The sequence below is a fragment of the Hibiscus syriacus genome, unplaced genomic scaffold, assembly GCF_006381635.1.
Source record: "Hibiscus syriacus cultivar Baekdansim isolate YM2019G1 unplaced genomic scaffold, ASM638163v2 tig00007099_pilon, whole genome shotgun sequence".
NCBI classification, from domain to species: Eukaryota; Viridiplantae; Streptophyta; class Magnoliopsida; order Malvales; family Malvaceae; genus Hibiscus; species Hibiscus syriacus.
The window spans coordinates 1-24,303 of record NW_024062127.1 but is presented as its reverse complement, the minus strand read 5'-3'; the positions used below and the strand labels follow the sequence as shown (position 1 = coordinate 24,303).

Sequence of the window (24,303 nt, the reverse complement as noted above, 5' to 3'; positions counted from 1 at the left end):
CGAAATGAAAATCGCAATGCGATTTTGGTTTTGCGTTGCGATTTTTATTTCGCGTTGCGATAGTTATTTCCGCGTTGCGATTTTCATTCTCGAAACTATTCTTCTTCTGCATTACTTCAACCAAAAGACAAAACAAAGACAAATACTAACTTCACAAGCTAAACAGTTTAGCAGTATTGGCAGCAATCAAATGAATTTAATAAGAAATCTAAGTGAAATGGTTAATCTATTATTGAAATTACCAGTAAACTTATCATCAATCTCAATATGAAAAACCTAAAATAATGCAAAAATTTCAAAATAAAAATAAAAAAAACTAACCCTCGGAGGTTGATTTTCCATTTCTGAATGATTGTGAGGGATTTTTGACTGTGAATGGTTGTGAGGGATTTCGCCGGCGATGGGGACGGAAATCTTCGGAGATGGGGACGGATTTCGCCGTAACAGTGAGAGATGGAGATGGGACTGAGTGTTGTGATTTTGGGTTTGAGGTTATGAGTTGCGATTACTGTGGACGGTTCAGTTTCCGATTTATTAAGAAAAATTCGTGTTTGGAATTTGAAAAAAAAATACGCGTTAATACGAATGTCGCTATGTAAATCGCATTGCGATAGTAAGATTCGCATTGCGATTTACGTATTCGCATTGCGATTTTCCTAATTCGCTTTGCGATTTACTAATTCGCGTTGCGATTTACGTATTCACATTGCGAATTATGAAAATCGCAACGCGAATACGTAAATCGCAATGCGAATTAGGAAAATCGCATTGCGATAGTCAGTATCTCATTGCGGTTTTCCAAATTCGCATTGCGATAGTCAGTATCACATTGCGATTTTCCAAATTCGCATTGCGATTTACTTATTCGCATTGCGAATTGGGAAAATCGCAACGCGAAATTGGAAAATCGCATTGCGATAGTCATAATCGCGTTGCGAATCTGGAAACTGATTTGCGATAATGGAGATCGCGTTGCGAATTAGCGATCGCATTGTGATTTTGTTGGTCATTTTGGCAAATCCGGAAAAAATTGATTAAAATCGTATATTATATGGGATTTTTAGTCACTGAGGTTGTTTTCTCCTTAAAATAAAGGTCATACTTTAAAAACATGCTATACAATCTACTCTTATTATGATTTAACAAAGAGAGTAAACAAGGTTATGAAAACCCCCAAAACCAGCAAACATAATCATACATGATTTTTCATTGTCTTAAAGGGTGCGTTTGGTTCACGGAATGTAAGATTACCTTGGAATAGGATTACTGGGAATATTGTATTTTGTGTTTGGTTGGTTTAGCAGGAATGTAAGATTACCGTGTTTGGTTAAAGGAATAAAAGATTATTGAAATGTATATTTGATAAAATTATTCTTACTATATATTTATTTTTTTAACAAGTTAGAAAATATTTATATATTTTCTTTAAAAAATGTAAATTCATAAAATTTATATATATATATATTTTTTACAAAATTGAAAATATAAAAAGGTTTAATGAAAGGGTAAAATTTTATTTGAACCCCTGAACTTCATATAAAATTGTAATTATAGATTTTTTTTTGTAAATCTAAAATATTTTAAGGATAAATTTGTAATTTAACATTCGTAGAATTTTTATTATTCAATGACAAAAGAATGATATTTTTGAAAGAAATTTTTTTTAAAGGTATTTTAGTCCAAAACACCGGTAATCCAACAATATCTAAGGAAATGGAGGTAATGACATTCCTGGTAATATACCCCAAAAAATCTACTATTGGTAATAAAATATTACCGAGAATGAGATTCCCGGCAAACCAAACATGGGAATGTAGATTTCATTCCCATAGAAATATCACATTCCTTTATCCAAAAACCCTCTAAGTGCCTATTGTGAAACGATATTCTGCATCCTCAACTTCTCAAATCATATTCTCGATAGAACACGTATTAAAAAAGTAAATGTCATGTGTTACTTTTTAAATCGAGACTCTTAAAATATTTTATAATAAGATAAAATATTAAAATTTATTATATTATAATTAAATTTTACAAAAAAAATAAAAAATCGAATTTTTATTAATTGAGTTTTGATTGCTAATGTTTCGAACTAGACAACCAGTTGACTTTAAGCTTTATTCTAATTCTCATCCATCCAATATCGTTTCAGTAAGCTTAATCACGCAACATGCTGCTATAATTGCTGACAAAAGATGCTATAATTGCTGACAAAAGAAATACACTGTCAAAGTTGTTTATCGTATCTAAAGTTCTAAACCTTAAAACCCGACGTAATTATCTACTACGATAATCTAATTTAAGATTAAAGAACGGTAAAAAAAATGGGCATAGTCGAAAATATTATAAAATTCATAATATTTTAGGTTGAAAGTAATTTAAAATGTTAATTTTTTAACATTTTTATTTGAATTAAAAATATTATGAGAAAGGTTTTTCAATCGAAAAATATTAAAAAAAATAAACATTTTTGATTTCGTCCAATCTAAAATATTATAAATTTTATAATATTTTCAACCGTACTTTTTTCTACTTTAAATTAATCTGTCTTTCCTTAGAGTCTTCTCAGAACGTCTGGAAAATTACATTATACTTCATCCCATAAATAACCTAAGGGGATGTTTAGTTCAAGGACTGTGGGATTCACATGGGATGGGAATCCCATATTCCCATGTTTGGTTGGCCGGGAATCTCATTCCCGGTAATGTTTTATTACCAATAGTAGATTTTTGGGATATATTACCGGGAATGTCATTACCTCCCTTCCCTTAGGTATTGTAACATTACCGACGTTTTGGACTAAAATGCCCTTAAATTTTTATTTTTTTCAAAAATATCCTTCTTCTGTCATTGAATAATAAAAATTCTACGAAGGTTAAATTACAAATTTATACTTAAATTATTTTAGATTTACAAAAAAAAATCTATAATTAAAATTTTATATGAAGTTCAGGGGTTAAAAAAAATTTTACCCTTTCATTAAACATTTTTTATATTTTTAATTTTGTAAAAAAAATTATATAAATATTATGAATTTAATTTTTTAAAGAAAATATAAAAATTTTACAATTTGAAATATTATACAAATATATAATAAGGACAATTTGGTCAAATATATATTCTAATAATCTTTTATTCCTTTAACCAAATACAGTAATCTTCCATTCATGCTAAACTAAACACAAAATACAACATTCTCAGTAATCTTATTCCCTGATAATCTTTTATTCCCACTGATAATCTTATATTCCCTGAACCAAACACACCCTAAGATCATGTCCGGATTTAATTTTAAAAAATAGATTGTTTTTTTTAGAGCTAAAAAATTAGATTAATGTGTGTGATAGGTAGTCAATGGGATCATTTAAGAGTATAATATCAGAAGCCTTAATCTCTGCAAATGATCTTTCATACACAGATCCTTCTGTACAAATACAAATGGCCAAATAGCTTTTTTACCCTTTTTTTGTTATGCCCTTTTCACTTCCTTTTATGACCCAAGCCCCCAGCTGTTTCCTTTTTCGTGTTTGAATTTCATCACCATCATCATCAAGAAGCAAGCTTTCTCATGAAACTAAATGAATCAAGCAATGGAAGAAACAGGAGAGCACCATGGCAGCAAGAAATACAATACCAAATCCGGGGCTTTCAAAGGCTTGATAAACAACCCTCATGGGCATCCATTGCTGCAATACTCAACTGATCCCTTCCATGGCTACTCTTACTATCCTGCTCCTTTGCCTCCTCCAATACCTTTGCAGCTTGCTTTAATCCCACCTCTCTTTCAAAACCAAACCTTTCGGACAAAACCCCATTTGCTGAAGGATCTTTCATGTGAGGCTAATGGTCTTCCTATTGCCACCTCCTCTATTTCTGATACACAATTACCAGTTCTAACAATGGCACCACCAGGTGACTCTAAAGATTTTGAAAAAAATGGATATTTTTTGGCCTTCCCATTTAAAGTTCGATGCAAAAATGAATACTTTATAGCTGGAAATGATATTATATTTGAATTTCTTGGAAGCTTCTTTAGATATTTTTTGTTTGTTTAAACTTCATGTACAAGTATTTGTATTCAAGTCCTTAACTTGTCTATTTTAATAAATTTCAGCAGCTCCAGAGGGGATTCAATGGAGGAAAAATTTGCCATCTAAAGCAAGTGATGGAAGAAAGTTGAGTACTAGTACTAAAAAGGCAGCACTGGTGATTGTAAAGAGACCAGATTTTGGTGGTGTAGAAGGGCCAGTCATTTCTCTCCTTGCCAACCATTTCCTTGTAAAATTTGATCCTTCTCTGAAAATTTACCATTACAATGTTGAGATATCTCCAAATCCTTCCAAGGATGTTGCTAGAATGATCAAAGAGAAACTGGTGGAAACCAACTCTGGTTTGTTTTCTGGTGCTCGTCCAGCATATGACGGTAGAAAGAATTTATATAGTCCTATTGAATTCGAAAGTGATAAGCTCGAGTTCTTTGTTAGTCTTCCGATTCCCACTGTGAATTCGGGTTTGCCTCTCGGGGAAACGAACGGCTTCGAACGGAACCGGAATCAGCTCAAAGTGTTTCGAGTTAATATCAGGCATGTCTCCAGGTTTGATGGAAAGGATTTGAGTAGCTACATAAGCAATGAATGTGACGATTGGATCCCACTCCCTCAAGATTATCTACATGCTTTGGACGTTGTTCTTAGGGAGAGTCCAATGGAGAAGTGTATATCTGTAGGTAGATCGTTTTATTCGAGTTCGATGGCAGGTACTAAGGAAATCGGAGGAGGAGCTATCGGATGCAGAGGTTTCTTTCAGAGTCTTCGACCGACACAACAAGGGCTCGTTCTCAATGTTGATTCCTCCATCACTGCCTTCCATGAGAGTATTGGAGTAATCCCTTACTTGCAGAAGCGTATAGACTTCCTTGGAGACCTTACTCAATGGAAAACGAGGAGCTTATCCAATGAAGAAAGGAAAGAAGTGGAGAAGGCATTGAGGAATATCCGAATTTTCGTTTGCCATAGAGAAACGGTCCAGAGATATCGAGTTTACGGCTTAACAGAAGAAGCTACCGAAAACCTTTACTTTGCAGACAGGGATGGGAAGAAATTGAAGCTTGTGAATTACTTCAAGGATCACTATAATTACTATATACAATTCCGGAATTTGCCATGCTTGCAGATCAGTAGGAGCAAACCATGCTATCTTCCAATGGAGCTTTGTATGATTTGTGAAGGCCAGAAATTTCTTGGGATGCTTTCTGATGATCAGACTGCAAGGATTCTTAAGATGGGTTCTCAGACACCGAAAGAACGAAAAGCCATGATCGAACGAATCGTGAAGGGACCGGCAGGGCCTACAAGGTAATGCTACAGCCTGCAGTTTGGGAAAGATTCATTAGATTTCTTCATTGTATAAGTGTTTTCTTACTGTATGCTTCTAAGCATTTTAACATTTTATTGACAGTGGCAACCAGGCTGAAGAATTCAAACTCCATGTTTCGAGAGAAATGACTCGGTTGAAGGGGAGAATTCTTCAACCTCCCAAACTTAAGCTCGGCGACGGTGGACACATAAGAGATATCATTCCTTCCCGCCGGGACCGGCAGTGGAACCTTCTCAACAGCCATGTCTTTCAGGGTACGAGGATCGAACGTTGGGCACTTATAAGTTTCGGAGGCAGCCAAGAACAAAAGTCCAACATTCCTAAATTCACAAACCAGCTATCTCAAAGGTGTGAGCAGCTTGGTATCTTCCTTAACAAAAGCACAGTTGTCAGCCCCCGGTTTGAATCAACACAGGTGCTTAACAATGTGACCCTCTTGGAATCTAAGCTCGAGAAAATCCATAGAGCTGCCTCGAACAATCTCCAACTGCTCATATGTATAATGGAGAAAAAGCACAAAGGGTATGCGGATTTGAAGCGAATAGCCGAGACAAGCGTTGGAATCGTGAGCCAGTGTTGCTTGTACCCGAACCTTGGGAGATTGAGTTCACAATTTCTGGCAAATTTAGCCCTTAAGATCAATGCCAAAGTCGGAGGTTCCACTGTTGCATTGTACAACTCATTACCTTCTCAGATTCCACGAATTTTCAGGCCAGATGAGCCTGTGATCTTCATGGGAGCCGACGTGACTCATCCTCACCCGCTCGATGATTGCAGCCCCTCAGTTGCTGCTGTGGTTGGTAGCATGAACTGGCCCGCAGCGAACAAGTATGTATCGAGAATGAGATCACAAACGCATCGGCAAGAAATCATTCAGGATCTTGCTGCAATGGCAGGGGAGCTACTCGATGATTTCTACCAAGAAGTAAACAAGCTACCCGAGAGAATAATCTTCTTTCGAGACGGTGTAAGCGAAACACAATTCTATAAGGTGCTTAAAGAGGAACTACAAGCTGTTAAAGAGGCTTGTTCAAGATTTCCGGATTATAATCCTCCCATTACTTTTTCTGTAGTTCAGAAGAGGCATCACACAAGGTTGTTCCAATCCGAAACCGATCCTTCTTCCAATCAGAACCAACCATCCGAAGAAAACATTCCTCCCGGGACCGTAGTCGATACGGTGATAACTCATCCTAGGGAATTCGATTTCTATCTCTGTAGTCATTGGGGAGTAAAGGGTACTAGCCGACCGACACATTACCACACATTGTGGGATGAAAACCAATTCACTTCGGACGAACTGCAGAAGCTGGTTTACAATCTGTGCTACACTTTTGCAAGGTGTACCAAACCAGTTTCCTTGGTGCCTCCGGCATACTACGCTCACTTGGCTGCATATAGAGGCAGACTGTACCTCGAGCGATCGGAAACCGTAGCTTTCACTAGAAATTCTAAAGCAATGTCGCGTGCAACTCCTCCGAAGGCTACACCTCTACCGAAACTAAGTGAGAATGTTAAGAAGCTCATGTTTTACTGCTAGCTTATCAGACTCCTTGCATGTGTAGTGCAGTGCATGAAAATCTACGTATATATATATAGGCCAACAATATATAAGGTTTATGTATGCATGTATGTATATGTATCATAGCAGCAAGACAAAAGGGATAAGCTCAATGATCATTTTATAATTTTTGAAAGTTTATCGACCAAAATGATTGTATTAGTAGTTCAATGACCTTTAGTATATTTTATTCTTATTTAAAAATGATTTTTGTGAAATTGTTTACATGGGAGGAAGAAACGTACAAAAAAGACAACTCATCCTTTTTATACGACTTGTTCATGTCTTTTTATAATAAAAAAAACCAATGACATAAAAAATTTCACAAAAATCATCCAACTTACTGAATATTTAATAAAAAAACCAATTAATTAACTAATTAAATAGGGGAGTTATAAAAAAAGACAATCTAATTTAAGATAAAAAAAATACGATTAAAAATGCTATAAAAAATTTTATAATATTTTTTGTAATGCCCATTTTTTGTTGTTCATAGTAGGGAGGGGTATGGGTCGGGTAGGATTTTCGGTCCACCCGGCCTGAAAATTTTAAATCTTTCACCTAACCCGAGACAAAAAACATGCCACTTCCACCCGACATGAATTTGACCCGATTATTTATATAATCCGAACTCGATCCGATCTGACCTGAAATAATATATTTATTAAAAATATTATTTTTATTCAATAAAAATATGAATTTATTTAAAAGAAAATAATATATAGATGTATATTATTATAATTATTTCTAAATATATAAAGTAAAATTATAACTTTTTTTCAATCTAATAAGATATTTTTATCCTAAATTTAAATCCGATCTGACCCAAACATAATTTAAAATAAACTCAACCCAAACCAAACCTAAAACTTTTTGAAAAGATATGATCCAATCAGATTGAATCAGGTATGAACCCGTCGGTGGGACCTCTTAGTTCATAATATAGCTAAACCATTGGGCAGAAGAGACAGAAAGGACACTGCCCTCTGAAACCGGACATGAGGAGGGTTTCTTCATGAAGAAATAATACATATGTGGGCCCCTTGTAAATCACTAGATTTCGACACGTGGACACCATATCCTTCACGTGTGAGGTTAATGAAGCATGCATTTCATCGGAACGACAATAATTCTTTTTCGATAAAATATCAATGTTATCACTCAACTTTCTTCTCATTCTTATTCTGGTCATTAAAGTTATTTTTTTTTAATTTATCCACTAAATTTTATATTAGTTTAGGTACTAAATTTTAAATTTACTCTTTTTTATCACTCCGGCGTTAAATACTTAAATCATTTTAACTATACATTTTTCTTTTAAAAATTATGAAATGGATCCAAAAATTAAAGAGTAATTTAAAAAAAAGTTAATAACCAAAATAAAGATGAAATTAAAGTTAAGGGATGAAATTTATAATGTTTAAACTTTAGAGACATCAAACAACATTGCTGGAGTCGACAAAAGTTTAGTATACTTTTTTTATCTCATTAAATATGTCTTTTTTATTTTTAAAATTGTCTCTTACGAAATATCTTATTAGAAAATCTACTAATAATAACAGATTTGTCAATTTTATCGGTCACATTTTAAAGAATTTTCGTTTCTCTTAATTAAATATACCTTCTAAAATTATATACGTGGTCAATATTAAACACAGATTATAGTTCAGTAGGAATATATTATATTTTGTAGCATAATTGAAGGTTGAAATTATAAGAAAGGCGATAATTGAGGTGAGTTGATGGTTTGATGCTCTGATAGGGTAGAGTCCTGGAGTGGAACAGTGGAATTTGATTGTGTCGGTCACTGATTCCATCCCCTTATTGCTCTGCTGATCTTACAAAACAAATCAAATAAACATAGCGGTCGTATTAACGTGTTTGATTTAAATGATAATCAGTTTGATATCGTTTAGATAAAATTTCGAGTTTTAATTTTTATATATGTAAAAAATATATATTAAAAGACTCGTTCATCAAAATTAGGTATGCAACACAAAACAAAATTAGTGGTCCCATCAATCCACCCCAAACCCTCTTTCATTTGTCCCTAAATCTTACAACATTACACCACCCTTCAGTCTTTGAATGTTCCTTCCCCCCCCCCCTAAGATTCCTGATATTCAGTAACCTATGGTTCAAATGTGCAGGTAGCATATGGTTCATATGGGCCAATAAGCCCATATTGTCTTTATTTTCACCTATGGTTCCAATGTTGCTCTCAGTGCTCAATATCTACCTCCTCGATCAATAACCCAGGCTCTATTGTTTCACTATTTATTAAGCATTTTAAAAGCAAAAACAAGGAGAGAAAATGGAGCGTGAAAGAGGTCCAACAACTTGATATGGAACCATTCAAATAAAGAAATTCTATCTTACATCAATTGGTTAATACTTAATATGCATTTATTTTGAATGAAATTATTTGTATATGAGCTTGTAGGTCACGAGAAATTTTATGCACCTGAACCCTGTATGTCTTTGGAAGAGTTGGAATATCATCTTTAGTATATCATGAGCTGCAAAACCCAAACTCATATCTTGCAAGTGGGTTTACAAGGGCCCAATGGTTCGATCGAAAGGTATAAGGCTCGCCTAGTGGCTCGAGGGATCATCTTTAGTATATCATGAGCTGCAAAACCCTTCTTGCTGGAGTTCTAATGAGAAACAATACTCTTTGTCGGTACTCCGAGTAGGCGAGTATGCTGTGTTCTCGTTAGCAACTCGATAAATATTGGTCGATGACATAACAATAGACACAATGATGTCGTTGAACGCCGCACAATCCACCGGACGCGGTTATGATGTTTCCAACGTCGATTGACATTCCCCGTCTGAGTTTTCCATAGAGTAAGATTTGCAACTGAAGTAGAAAACCGTACTCATCATGGAATCGACTAGCACCACGAACGAATACATTATTAACAGCAGAGGCCCCTCCCAGATCCTATAAGACCCATCTCCATAACTCAATGCGTTTACCCTAAGTTCAAACAACCCTTCTACAAATGCTAAACCAATTGTAGATCTAAGAAATATCAAAAGACCAACTTGAGTCTGCCCTTTGATTAGAACACCAGCCCGAAGCATCGACTGTGGTCCCGAAACTTCCTCCAACACACAGATTACAGTTCCGATATTGCAGACAACAATTGCATAGGCCAAAGCAACCGAGAATACTAACCTCATCAGTATCATCACATACACAATTAAATCAGGTGTAAAGCCAAGAACAGATAGTAGGCTACAAGCCGCAACAAGGAAAACAAACAAAGTGGTCACACAAGCAACAATAACCATACACATCCACACGTATGTGAGAACGAGCCGCCTCCAAAATTTCAGAATTATCACGAATAACTTCGAAGCATTGGCTGATTTCCTCGAATAAGTACAGTCTACACAGTAAATCACTGCGGCCTTCGATAACGAAGACAATGGGAAGCAAATTTCCGCGGAAACAGCCGACTCGGCAAACCTTTGCGACGACTGTTTGATAAAAAGCCTCAATGGGAGTCCACAGGTTTTGGCAACTGACAAAAGCCTAACAGTTAATCTCTTCACAATGGAATGATCAACTAACAAGTCACACGAGGACTGCAGATACTGGGCAAATTAACAAAGCTGCAATGATCATAAAACCTGGATTCACTTGCCAAGTTACCATTCGACTGCTGCAGGGAGATGGAAGAATTGGATTGTGTTGATAGGATTAAATGAGTTACCACGGTTCATCATTTTTAATTTCGATGGATAACTATAATTGACGATTGATCGAAACATTTTAGAACGACTTAGGTTATCATAATTCTAATAGATCACGTGAACTCATTAAAAATAATGTTAATAAGGCCCACTATGTTGAAACAATCCCATTTGACTTTTCTCCGGATCATATCTTCCATACAATATAAAGACGAAGCATCTCATTTGCTTGGCCATAATCATCTCCTCCTCCTTCAGCTATGGCAAAGCCGCCGTCAAACATCAACCTCCGGACCATCCGATCCGAAAGCAACCGCATACTCAGCGCCGACTTCCGCCACTTCAATGCTCTCGTATTCCTCTTTCTCTCCCCCATCTCTTCCACCTTAATCTACTGTCAAATCTACCCCATCAAAACCCTAATCTCTAATCTCCTTTACACCCTCACCATCTCCGTCCTCTCTCTCTTCGCCGCCGGTTCCGTCACCTACAGCGTTTTCCACAGATTTCACGGTCGACCCGTCAAGCTTTCATCCTCTGTCAAGGCAGCTTTCACTTCCTTCTTCCCCCTCCTCTCAACTTGGCTTGTAACCCAGCTTATCATTTCTGGGATCGGTTTAGTTCTTGGTTTGGCCTTTTTCTCATTATTCAAGGTAACCCAACTTCTAGGCCTCCAAGTTGATTACCCTTCATCTTATTTCACTCTCCTTTGTCTTGTTCACGTGATCATCCTCATGTTTATCGTGGTTTATCTACAAGTGAACTGGATATTTGCTTATCTCATCGTCGTGGTTGAATCAAGCTGGGGACTTGAGCCTTTGAAACGAAGTCAGATTCTGGTCAAAGGAATGAAAGGGGTTGCTTTTAAGATTGTTCTGGTTTTGAGCATCTTCTGTTGGCTTGGTGCCTGGAGCTCGATGTTAAGATGGGTTGTTTTTGCCGGTGATACATTGAAAATTTGGACATTTCTTATACAGATTGTCACCCTTCCCGCTTCCTCATACTACATGTTGTTTTCGTTTTATAATTTGGTCGTAAACTCAGTTTTCTATATGTATTCCAAGGCTCGACATGGAGAGCTTGCTCAAGAGTGTGTAAGTTTAACGACTTTTGATGATGGGAAAGTCCCTGATCGAGTCGTTTCAAACGTTTAAGCTTTGATGAACTGGAGATTTTCCAGTTTCATTTATGTTTTGTTTATTTGTTTTCTGGTTTTACTTTATGTCTGTGCAAGGACAGATGTGTGGACAAATGTAACACGAAATTGCGTCGGATTTGTAAGAAATTAATAAAATGTTAATGGAATGAGTCGTCGGAGAAGATGTCATTGTGGTGGAGGATGAGGGCGATTGACTTATCTTTTAGGAATGGTTTTCTATGGAAAATGCATTCTATTTTTCTGTCGGTGATTTTTCTTTGGAAAAAATTGCATCATAGGTTTCTGTACTTTTGAAAAAAATCAGTATGGCCATCGTATTATTTTTTCTCTCAATATGGTCTTCTAACTTAAAAAATAAACTCAATATGATCATTTGAACAACGTTTTTCGTCGTTTAATCATTACGGTAATGACGTGGTAATTCACGGTATTGTTGTGTCAATCTATATGTAATGTATGAGTTACTAATTTAACTTATTGTCACGTTATCAACCACTATAGACTATCATGTCAACACCGTGGATCGTCATGCAAGCATTGTAACGGTTAACAACAAAAAACGTTGGTCAAAGGACCACATTGAACTTATTTTCTAAGTTGGAAGGCTCCATTAAGAGAAAAATAATACGAGAGTCACATTAATTTTTTTTAAAAATTACAAGGACCTTTGATTGTTTTTACTTTTTCTTTAAGAGAAAATTATGTAAATACAAATAAAGAAGTTCAATTTCAAATATTAAAAAAAGTACAAATACTGGGAACAAAATTTATCGCTTTTTTATAAATGTGGTACATGTATTTTTAATCATTTTGGTTTTTATATTTCTAATGTTACACATTTGGTACTTGAATTTTTCACTTTTACAATGTGATATATGTGATTTTTAATCAATTTAACATCTATATTTGTCAAACATTATGCATTTAGTACATGTATTTGTTATTTTTTAATAAAATGTATGTATTAAATTCAAGAAAAAAAATAGCAAGTTTTTATAGGAAAAACAAGAGCATGATCTAGGGGTACTTGATGAGTTGAGCAGCTCGTGAGCATATGATCAAACTAATATCAGAATGGATTACCACGTCAACATCGTGAATTGTCACATCAGTACCGTAACGGTCAACGACAAAAAATGTTGGTCAAAGGGTCACATTGGATTTGTTTTCTGAGTTGGAGGGCTACATTTAAAGAAAGAATATATAAGGGTCAATTAGTTTTTATCAAAAGTACAAGGACCTCTTATGTTTTTTGCCCAAATGTTTTGAAAGTAAAAGCAAGGTTAAATTTCAAGTACGTAAAGCGTTTAGGGATTGACAGTATAATTATACCTTATATGTAATAAGTATTGTTAAGTGGGCCAGTAATGGCGTATCCTGACTTTTCTCCTACGTTGAATGCATGGAATCTGACTTTTCTCAAAGCCAATTTTCCCATGGAAACTCAGAATAAAGACAAAATCATCTTATTTGCTTTGCCACAAACATCATCCTCCTTCTTCCTCCATGGCAGCGCCACCACCTCCACCTTCAAATATCGGCTTCCGAATCCAGGCGCATACTCAGAGCCCACACCTGGCACTTCCAAGCTCCCTCAGTCCTCTTCCTCCTCCCTTTCTCTTCTTCTTATCCATCTATCCTTTTATATATCAACAAAATCCCCCCATCTTCTTCTTCTTTCCGATTAAACCCTTCATCTCCATTCTCATTTACACCCTCATCCTCTCCCTCTTCTCTATCTTCGCAGTCGGTTCCATCACTCACAGCGTTTTCCACGGCTTTTATGGTCAACCCGTCAAGCTTCTATCCGCCATTAAAGCAGCTTCTACTTCCTTCTTCCCTCTCATCTCAACTGCCTTTGTAGAATCCCTCATCGTTTCTGGGATCAGTTTGGTTCTTGGTTTAGTATTTTTTGCTTTAGTCAAAACAACCCAAAATTTAGGCTTCAAAGTTCATCACTCTTCACCTTTCTTAATCCTCCTTTGTCTTGCTTATCTGATCATCCTCACGTCTATTTCACTTTATTTAAAAGTGAACTGGATTTTTGCTTATGTTATTGTCGTAGTTGAATCAAGCTGGGGACTTGAACCTTTAAAGCGAAGTCAAATTTTAGTTAAGGGAATGAAAGGGGTTGCTTTTAAGATTTTACTGTTTTTTGGCTTCTTCATTTCGATCAATATGTTGCAATCATTTATGGCATATGGTATTGCTAATTCAGGCTCAGCTGGTGATGAATGGAAAAATTGGGGCTTTATTTTGAATATTGTCGTCACTACCGCCTTCTACATGGTGCTTTTGCTTTATATTTTGGCTGCGTATACAGTTTTTTATGTATATTCCAAGGCTCGACATGGAGAGCTTGCTGAAGAATTTGCAGGAGAGTATGTATGTTTGCCTTTTGATGATGGGAAAGTTCCTCATGTTGCTTCAATCTTTTAAGCTTTATGAAAAAAAGAGAGGAGATTCTTGAGTTTTGTTTGTGTTCCGTTGTTGCTGTTTTGTTTACTGTTCTGTAAGAAAATTGTGTGATGATTCTCTTTGCATCTGTAAGAAAACTCCACATATACTGAAACATCTGCACATTTTTTTACCAGAAGTTTAGGAATGTTCAATAGTTAAGTACAATGAAGTGTTACAGCAAAGTACATATCGAAAACCATCTTCTTCCTTCTCGTCATCCCATATGCAAGTACCGAAAGACCGACTCTTCGATTCGTCGTAGCTAGTCTTGCCTCTGATGGAAATCAGTGTTGCCCTTTACAGCCATAAATCAAAGAATGAACTCTCATCCTGTTCAGGATCGAAAAGAACATTTGCTCCAGTTTGTTGATGATCTCTGTATAATTCTCGAAGGAACTCGATCACTATCTTCGCCGCCCGATGCTTCATACCCGTCACTAGTAGACCTCGACAAAGGAAATCCCTTGGGAGCAGCCATATTGACAGCAGGTAGAGCAGCCATATTGACAGCAGGTAAACCTGTTAGTCGTCTTGATTCTTCAGCTCCCGATGAGGAGACCCGAAATTGATGAATATCTGGCGAGTCTATACTGCGCTCGGGAGAAGAGGCAACGATCCCAGGATAGCTTGACATCGCTCGGCTGGTTTGGAAAGCGCTTCGTGCTTCCAGTTGAAGGTGCCAAGCTCGATGTGTCGTTGAAACCTTTGTCAGTAGCTTTAGAGGAAATGCTCGTTAAGGACTCCATGGGTAGGTCAGCTGGGAGACGAACCCGCTTGGATGCTCGCCTTCTGCTACCAGCTCCCGAGAACACTTGTCGGCCACTGCTTCCGAAGCTACTTTCTGCTTCTACCCCCGAAGGGGCTTCATGTCTCACTAGGGGCTGCAGGATTTTGGACTTTTTCCTAGCTTCAGCCGCAGCTTTCGAAACATCTTCTGCATTTAACCGTGCCAATGCCCATGGACTGATCTGAACCGCTCCCGGATTCTTCTTCTTAATAGGTTCCTCCCCTACCATTTTTTCCCCATATGAACTCACAGATCCAGTATCGGGAGGAACAATATCAAACTAGTCGAAGATACAAACAGCTCCCTGATTCAGTGATTCAGCTAAAAGTAAATTATTTTATATAGCATAAAATTCGATATCTATATTAATTCTTGACAAGGAACGGTCTGTTAAAATCACCTGATCTTCGAGGAAAAGCCGTGGAGGTGTACACCATGCACCCCTATGGAAAAGTCGAAAAGGAACTAGCACTACTTAATCCAGTAAGTGAGCTAGCCGGGGACATTTGCGGACTCTGGTGACCACCAACACCTTGTTGCTCTTGCTCCTGCTCTCGTAAAGCTATTATATAATCGTATGTGCTGATTCCCTGAAACACATTCAAGAACCATCAAATTAGCTTTATACTCATTAGGATTCGACTTACGAAGAATATAGAGTATCGAAACAAAGACATCCTTCACATAGTAAGGGGAAAAGGTCGAAAGACTTGCCTTTTTCACGAGTAGAATGTGAAAGAAGAAAAACTGTGCAATAGGTAACGTAGCAACCATAGCCAAAACAGTGCATAATGCCTGTAAAAGTAAGAAATTTTACTGCTTAGCTTAATGTTTTGAATTGAAATATGCTAATAGTTATAGATTCGTTTGATGAATCTCATGACGGCTAAAAATAATAAGAATTCAGAATCGGCATTGCATAGCATCGAACGATACCGGGGAATAAAGATTAACATTAATATTAACGCAACACTTACAACCACGATAATGAATAGAATCAAAGAGAAACTGCTTCCTAACTTTGTTGAAATATCCGCAGAAAACTGCTTCCGATCGATGGAACAGCATACGACTACAAGGATTCAGGTCGACCATTGTAGAATAAGCTGCAATCTCAAGTCCAATGTGGACAAATCATGTATAATACCTGTCAATATCAGTTAAAATGAAAATGGCTAGAAAATAAAAGGTTTACTCCGGGTTTTTTTCGTTTCTGGCAACTGAGGGATCACTCATGATGTCATGTGGCACAGGTATTATTCATGAATTTGGGCTTTGATACAAATGGTGAAGATGAGTAACAAGCTTACCAATAGAAGAGCAGAAGCCATCAGAGTGAAAAATTGTCGGTAGTTCCTTTGGCCGATGCCATTGTTGAGCCACTGAAAACCACAGGTGAACAAAAACAAGCATTAGCAGAATCATTGATGAAGTGGATAACGCATCCTGCAAATGAAGATCCCGCACTACCCTGCAATGATGATCAAAACGGTTGACACATTTGTCGCAGACTCTGCAGTTCTTGCTATATTTGAAAACCTGCCAAGAGTAATGAACTGAATAAACATAAACTAAAGCAATGTAATTATTCATCGGATAAAGGCCGAAAAGGAAATGATAGAATTTAGAAGATGCCAGATGCTTCTTTACCTCGACTTCACACAAACTGCAATAGAACATGCCATCTTCGCTCATCTGTTGTTCAGAAGATTCTCCGTTCTAGCTACAGCGTTTGCAGATAAAAGCGCAGGGAAAGAAAATCCACAGGAAACGAGATGATTGTTTCGACGAAGCCTTGTTTCTCTAGATTTCAACATTGCGGCATCCTTTTCCAGAGTTTTTCCTCCAGCTGAAGTAGTGGCGTCACCATGCAAGGACGCAGTTGAATCCCCACCTAGGCCGGAACACTTTCTATTTTCAGGAATTTTGAGATACTTTTTCGACTTGACAACTCCGGGATCCGCAGGATCAGCTGCCAAACACCAAATATATAGGCCGAAGCAACATGTAATCTAAAAGGAAAAAATAGTCACTAAAGTTCCAAGGTGATAAGGGCTGATCTTGCTATTACATACAGCATTACTTGTCGACAAGACTCGGGAAATGACTCAACATTGCATACTTAGACTGTATAGATAAGACCTGGGAAACGACTACACCATGAACACTTTCATGGAATTATAGGATTAGGTAGGACTTGCAGACAAGACTATAGAAATGACTAAACCATGCATACTTAACACCGAAATCGTTAGCTCCATGAATGCATAAATATGAGTTTTTCACAATTATTCTGAACTAAAACACATAGAATAAATCTTGAATTTTAACACAATAGAGGGATTAAAATCACAATTTCACCTTTCTAATTCTTGCACAAAATAAAGGTTGAAGTAAGTAGAAAAAATAATATATTAAGTTTTAATCTTTTTAAGTTAAATTATCAATATTATTAATATTTATATGTTATTTTAAGAAAAATACAATATAATGTTTTCATGTATTTAAGATTTTATTCGAGTTTGAGTTTCAAACTTTCAATCAAACTAAGTCTGAGAATGTATAATTTTTCCCCAGCTTGAGACAATCTTCAAATTTTGATTTAGAGTCTAGCTTGAAAATTTTAAGTTCTCAAGCTATCATGTTGAGTTTCAATTTTTTATTTCGAATTTGAATCGAACACGATAATTTTAAACTCGCGAGTTTCCGAATCGAATCGAACTCAGTTATGAATATTTTGAATCGAGTTGAACTAGACTCGAGTTGTTTACATCCCTAGCCTTATATCCCCAGAATAAAAATGCAGTGATGAAAAAACATCCGGGGTGTTTCGTAAGCATCCTTGGGCCTTGACTTCTTTACTCCAGCATGAACCACACCTTGTCGGATTTATAGCCTTCAATTGCCACACTTCCTCCCAGACTAGAACTCTGTCTTCTTTCATGTAATGCAGAACCGATAGACAAAGACCATCCAGAAAATTTTCTTTTGAAACCGATAAACGAGAAGCTGAAGAATAACAGTGCTAATATGTAGTCTTTTTCCCCCAGATTTTCTGCTATTTGAAGGCTTTTCATGTTTATTTGTGATAACCATCCCATTTTAAAATGAATTTATTGTAATGGGACACAAAGTCTTCAATGTTATAACTTCAGTCACTTTCTCAGCAGCCAAAAAGATTGAAAATTGGAAAGGAAAGGACCAAAGATGCTTAATAATATGATGATGTTATGATTAGAAGATGAATGTAGCCTCTCATGGTGGGATCAAGTTTTATTCATTCTCCAGCTCAAAAGTTGACAATGACAACCATTGTTCTAGAAGGCTTTGAAAAACTATGTAAATCCAACTAAAATTGAGAGTCTAGGAAAGAGAGGTTGCCCCTTGCTGTTAGATGAACATTACTGGGAATTTCCTGAGAAATCTGTGCTATAAATTAGAAAACTGAAACTCTGTTATTTAACATGATAAAGTTGTAATGATGTTCAAACACCCTGTGGTTGAAGCTTTCCGTTAGTCCAACCGTCGCAACAAGTATTCGACTTGAACTTCCTTCGTTAACGGCATGATCCAATCGCCGTAGAGATCGGCTACTAAACTTGGCTTGATCTTGTATACAGGATCTGAAAATGCTGCAACTCCGGTCAGCGGAAAGTTTAGCTCTTGACCGTATGCTCTAGCTTTTGTCTCCACTCTCTCTTTCACTGCTGCTTCTACTGTCTCGTACGTTAGTAACTCCATCAATCGAGACCTGTCCTGTTAGGTGCACATTCCAAAGGAAATGAAGGAAAATTGTTAATTGTGAATACGAAGTATCCCAAACAAGAAGGATGGTGTGGTAGAAATGTGAAAGAAACTTCACTTTTGCTCTGATGGCATCCTCGTACGCTGCAGGTGATGCTCGAAATTTCGCCTCTGCTACGAATTTTCCATAGTGAATTCTTTTTGAAAGAACCTGTGAAAAAGAGTGAAAAGGTTGAAAATATCCAAGGCTTCCAAAAGAAAATTCCTTTCAGCACGAATAGAGAAGGAGAAGCTTCCCTAAAACTATGATAGGAACAAAGTAAACAAAGGAGACTTATAATGAAAAATGAAGGAAATTCTGAATTATTCCACCCTCCACGATAGTAAAGAGAGAGGAGGTCAGAGAAGCTAAGAGATGATGAACGGAATGGCTTAAAGGTATACCTGCAAGCACATTGTGTCACATACAGCGGCAGAACCACAATTACCATCATCTCCGGTTTCAACTAATTTCGGTAGAAGCTCCGCAAAATACACATTCCAAACCTTATTGTTTATGTTAATTGAACCAGCACAGCGATGCAAAACCTAGTATCAAACGGAAGAAATGCCCAACAGTTAATGGATATGTCCATTAACACACACAGCCTTAACAATCAATAAGGTATCAAGATATTTAAAAGATCCAATGGCAGCTCATTATATTGAATCAATTGATAGTTTTTCAGGTATGGACTACTTTAACACTGTAATTCAATCTTAGGAAAACGTTATGAATGGATGTACTCTTTAAAATGATGATATCAGTCATGATTTCGTGAGGCACAAGATGCTGGCATTAGGACACGAAACATTGAACTCCAAATTTATTATAAAGTAGGACCACAAAGCCTAAATAATATAAAGTTGGATAATTGCTGAAGAAGAATTTATATGTTAGCATCTATAAATCTGACCTTTGGATATTGCAACGGTGGAAGCATTGGCTCCGGTAGATATGATGGGAAGAAAGGGTATTCATCGGGACTTTTATATCTGCCGACCTATTCGCATAGAAAAATAACCAGAATGTTATTCACATAAAGTAATCCATCCAGGCATTCACAGAACATCTTCTCCACATAAAAGAACACAACCTGAGCATGTAGCCTTTCGGTTTCCCGGACCATGAACTCGACCAAAGACAATGGCCCTTTAAATCCATCCATGGAGAATGCATCATGGTCATATGTGTCTGGATTATAGCTGTACTGAGCTCTCTCCAAAAGGCTAAATATTATGCTATCTTCTTGTCGAATTAAGGACCGTCTTATACTGTTGAGAGTAAGGTTTTCACTCTCATCCACCCTAGGCTTCTTCGAAAACCTGTATGGGAAAAAATATGCAAGCATATGCATTACAAGTAACCATGGTGATTGAAACAAAATTCGACTATCTTCGGCTAAATTTATCTCATTTTCCTCTGATTAATCATAAACTATAAAGTTTAGGATTTATTTTCCACTTAACAAAACTAAAGTAACTTTTTACTTGAAACTCAATCAAGCAAAAAATGCAACAAAAACGAATGAACAATCACAATTCACAAAGCTCTCCCTTGCTTGGCATATGTTAATCAATAAAACTCTGCTTGGAATTTTCCTAATCCAGACTTAAATGTAAAGCTTCAACAAAAAAGGGGGGGAAAGATGGAAACATTTTCGATCTAACAGTTATAAATTCACTTGCATGAACTATTCAATAAATTCCAGAACGAATGAACAAAATCAAATACCAAAGAAGAAGGAAAAAAATTACCTTTTTGATGGTAGTTCTTACCTTATGTTTGAAGAAGAATAAGAAGTTCCGATAGAGCGATAGACATTTGAGCCGAAACTCGATGCAGTGATTTTGAGAGCTTTTTTGGGCGTGAAAAGAGAAATGGGTCTTGTAGATTTTGCGGCATTTTGATTGAAAATGGAAGAAAACGGTAACTCAAGCAGCTTGGCCTCCATTGATGCGCACGAAAGAACAGTCTGATAAATCCCTCTCTCTTTTTTTTTTTTGGACAGCTTCACTCACTCGTTTATAACGAATGACTTCAGCTCAGTTTTTCAAGTGCGAACCTAGGAACCTTCTATTTATCTATTTATTAATTAATAGGTCAAATTACTATTTCCGTCCCTCTACTATTTTGGTTAACAAAACGGCTTCGTAGAAAACACCGTTTTTTCAGCTTCATAATTTAAGTCAATAATGACTTTTCAAATATGAATTTTTGACTGAAAATGAATTATTTAAGAAAGTTTCTGTGTTCCGAATAATTTTTTCTATCAAAAATGCTTTCATAAGTATTCTCAAGTGGCCCTTTAATCGTTATGAATATAAAAATGACTATTTTCTCATCAAATATTTAACATTATAACATTTTCAATAACTCAAATCCGAGTCGTTTATTCAAATTAAAACAACTCCGACCGATTGAATCAAGTACTTAATGACATTTTAAATTATTTCTGCATAAAAATAATATTAGAAAGAAAAAAAAAATATCTTCCTTGAGCTTGAATTTCTTTGCCATCAAATAACACTCTCCAAGCTTATTCTAAACCTAACCAAATCAAGTTTCACATTCGTTATTCAAGTACATGTCCATAATCTCTGTTGGCCACCCCTTCTTCTGAAGTGTCGAAGGATCTTTCAGCAGTACGCTATCTTTCCCATACTTCTCAATCATGCTACTTTCTTCAACCCTAATATACTCCAAGTACTTCGAGTTATCCCTTTAATTATTCTCCCGTAAAATGCATCCGTGCACCCCAGTCATCATGTGACTCGAATTCAACAATGCACATGCCTTATCAAGAGACATGTAACGGTTCGATTTGAATACGATGACGTTGAACCCTACTTCTTTCATCACTCGAATCGCTTCGTCTTGATTCAATATCCTTCGCGATGCACACGTCGTTGCCCCGGCATGTCAGAACGAGGTGGGGCCGACGTCTGGGTTTCGGGCCGAGGGGAGGAGAGGGGATAGGGTTTTGGCTATAGGCTTTTGCTAGGAGGTCCCGGAAATGCAGTAGTGTTTTAGACATTGAGACCAATGTTGGGTCTATGGTCATAAAGCCATGTGATATGAGGCCTAGTGTGGCTGAAGGGAAACAATGGGTGACGTTATCCATTTCGGGGGAAATAATCCGTTGCTTGCTAAGGACCTTAAGTAATTCTGCATACTTACTGTGCTACCAATCATGGTACTCGGATACGACGATGATGAAATCACGATCGGGGTAGATGGAATTGACGGTGATGAAGAGGGGGATGAATCCGTCATTGAAGGCATGGAATAAGTTTCCGGTATACCCTCCCACACTGAATACAATGGCCGGAGCCTCGTGTCGGATCGTGCATTTTGGGCTTGATGGGCCAGAGACTAGAGTAAGCTCTTTGATTTGGCCCATGATGTAATCCTCGTATTTTCTCGGGTATGGCTCGATTTTCTCCACGTGGACGGAACTGGTGGGGTCTGCTGTAAAGAATGTTCAGGATGCGGCGTCCAAGATAGTGGAGCCGTCGATCGTGCAGAGATCGTAGCGAATATAGGAACGGTTGCAGCTGATTAGGCTACTCAATGGGACCTCGACACCTGGAGGAAGTTAACGATTGTGCTGATTTGCCACGGTTTTAATTTCAACACGTGTATCTGTTGAAATTTAAAGAAAGGGAAAATAAGTATATATAAAAACAGAGTTAATTGCAAAAAATGCCCCTAAATTATGACCATCATTTCTAATTTGTCCTTAAACTCTAAAAAAATTCCATTTTCATCGTCAACTATGAATCTCATTCTAAATTGGTACTTAAATTTTTGAATATTCCAATTTAGTCCTCAAACTATGACTCTCATTCTAAATTGGTCCCCAAACTTTTGAATTTTCTAATTTTATCCCCCAAGCTCATCCAAATATGTAGGGGTAGATGCATTAAGCCCCCATAAGGGCCAAGTGCATCCCCATTATTTTAGAAAAATGGTTAAATTTAGTTTAATGTGTTAAGGGAAAAAAAATAAAATAATTTGCATACCATTATTTTTAAAAAAGAAAATTTAAATTTTAGACCCTTATTCTTAAATTTATGGATATGCCACTGCAAATATGTAATCAATTCCAATCATAGTTTAACCTAAATTTTATTTTCTCAAACATATAATAATATAATTTGACCTAACGATTTTATTAACGATGGATGTAATTAGTGTATACATATACTTTGAGATGAAATCAAAATGTTCAAAAAGTTTAGGAACCAATTTAGAATAAGATCATAGTTTGGGGATGGAAATGAAATGTTCAAAGTTTGAGAAAAAATTTAGTGATTGTCATATTATAGGGATGAAATTGGAATGCTTGCAAGTTTAGGGACTAATTTAAAATGAATGTCATAATTGAAGGATGCATGATGCAATTAACTCAATAAAATACCACAGATACAAATTTGTAGCCGTAGGGTATTAGTATTATTTATTAGTAATGTAATATTTTTTTTATTGGCTTAATATTTTTTTTAAATATAGTTATATACACATAAAATTCTTCTAAGAATAATTCTTTTAATAATAATAATAATATTCTTATTAGTAATTAATTAGTTTAATTGAACCCAACTAATTAAGCATACCACCAAACGAATCATATTAATGCAATGCAAAGATGTGATGAGGTCGAAGGGTATGGAAGCATTTATGATTGGTGGAATTTGAAATAAACCTCCAACATAAACGATTATTTTTTATAATTTGGGATAAGTATAAGACAACATCTGCTTAAATATCGATCAGATTAAACTTTATGTTTAAATTATGTGCTTGAATACTTTAAGACTTATTTCCTTGAGTTTAACAATTTGTTTCAATCTAAATATATCTTTGAACAAATTCAGAAATAGAATTGAGATTCATCTATGAAGAATAACGGTTACCTTGATTCTTCTTTAAAATGCACGTGGGGATGACCACAACGACGGCTTTACTGCTGTTGTGCCGTTGATCCTCGAGATCGACGACATACTCAGGCTCGTCGTATGAAACCACACCAACAACAAGCAAAAAAGAACCGTCGCAACGGCTGCTTTCGAGCTCCCACTTTTCTTTATTCGACTTCTAACTTAATCAAAATCTGAACGTAGACGAGTCTCGAACCAATATATATATGTGTGCTGAAGAAAACTGTACCCGACTATGTTGCTGGCTTCAGAGTCAGTGCTTGTGGAGGGCTTTGGTTTGCTGCAGAAATGAGCGAACGGTCGATGAAGTACTTTGGGTCTGCTGTTATTATTCTCGGGTTAGTCGAGTATTTTTCACTCTAAACTCGATTTTTTTATTAACCTGAGGTAAGTACAAGGTAGTATCTGTTTAAAGATAACTCTCATCATTTGGCATTAAATACTCAAACCCCTGATATTCTTAGTGTTTGAACCCGAACTCAACTTTATCCTTCAAAAAACATGACGATCCAAATTTGAATTTAAAAA

At 36.4% G+C, this 24,303-nt stretch overlaps 4 protein-coding genes and 2 pseudogenes across 4 annotated transcripts; 3 read left to right on the top strand and 3 right to left on the bottom strand.

The window, feature by feature from the left end:
- The first annotated feature begins 3,485 nt into the window (after positions 1 to 3,485).
- Positions 3,486 to 7,062, top strand: LOC120201269 (protein argonaute 7-like). The gene is made up of 3 exons (XM_039201909.1): positions 3,486 to 3,912; positions 4,118 to 5,354; positions 5,458 to 7,062. The coding sequence occupies exons 1-3, from the start codon at positions 3,579 to 3,581 to the stop codon at positions 6,914 to 6,916; spliced, it is 3,030 nt and encodes a 1,009-aa protein (XP_039057840.1). The 5' UTR covers positions 3,486 to 3,578; the 3' UTR covers positions 6,917 to 7,062.
- Positions 7,063 to 9,727: 2,665 nt separating this feature from the next.
- Positions 9,728 to 10,604, bottom strand: LOC120201258 (annotated as a pseudogene).
- Positions 10,605 to 10,902: 298 nt separating this feature from the next.
- LOC120201257 lies at positions 10,903 to 11,796 on the top strand. The gene has a single exon (XM_039201900.1). The coding sequence runs from the start codon at positions 10,903 to 10,905 to the stop codon at positions 11,794 to 11,796; it is 894 nt and encodes a 297-aa protein (XP_039057831.1).
- A 1,511-nt stretch (positions 11,797 to 13,307) lies between these two features.
- On the top strand, positions 13,308 to 14,240 carry LOC120201256. Its single transcript, XM_039201899.1, has one exon. The coding sequence runs from the start codon at positions 13,308 to 13,310 to the stop codon at positions 14,238 to 14,240; it is 933 nt and encodes a 310-aa protein (XP_039057830.1).
- A 318-nt stretch (positions 14,241 to 14,558) lies between these two features.
- LOC120201253 lies at positions 14,559 to 18,125 on the bottom strand (annotated as a pseudogene).
- A 308-nt stretch (positions 18,126 to 18,433) lies between these two features.
- Positions 18,434 to 20,871, bottom strand: LOC120201268 (chorismate mutase 3, chloroplastic-like). The gene is made up of 6 exons (XM_039201908.1): positions 20,611 to 20,871; positions 19,929 to 20,157; positions 19,749 to 19,835; positions 19,237 to 19,380; positions 18,911 to 19,003; positions 18,434 to 18,804 (listed from the first exon to the last, which is right to left on the bottom strand). The coding sequence occupies exons 1-6, from the start codon at positions 20,784 to 20,786 to the stop codon at positions 18,562 to 18,564; spliced, it is 972 nt and encodes a 323-aa protein (XP_039057839.1). The 5' UTR covers positions 20,787 to 20,871; the 3' UTR covers positions 18,434 to 18,561.
- Between the last annotated feature and the right edge of the window lie 3,432 nt (positions 20,872 to 24,303).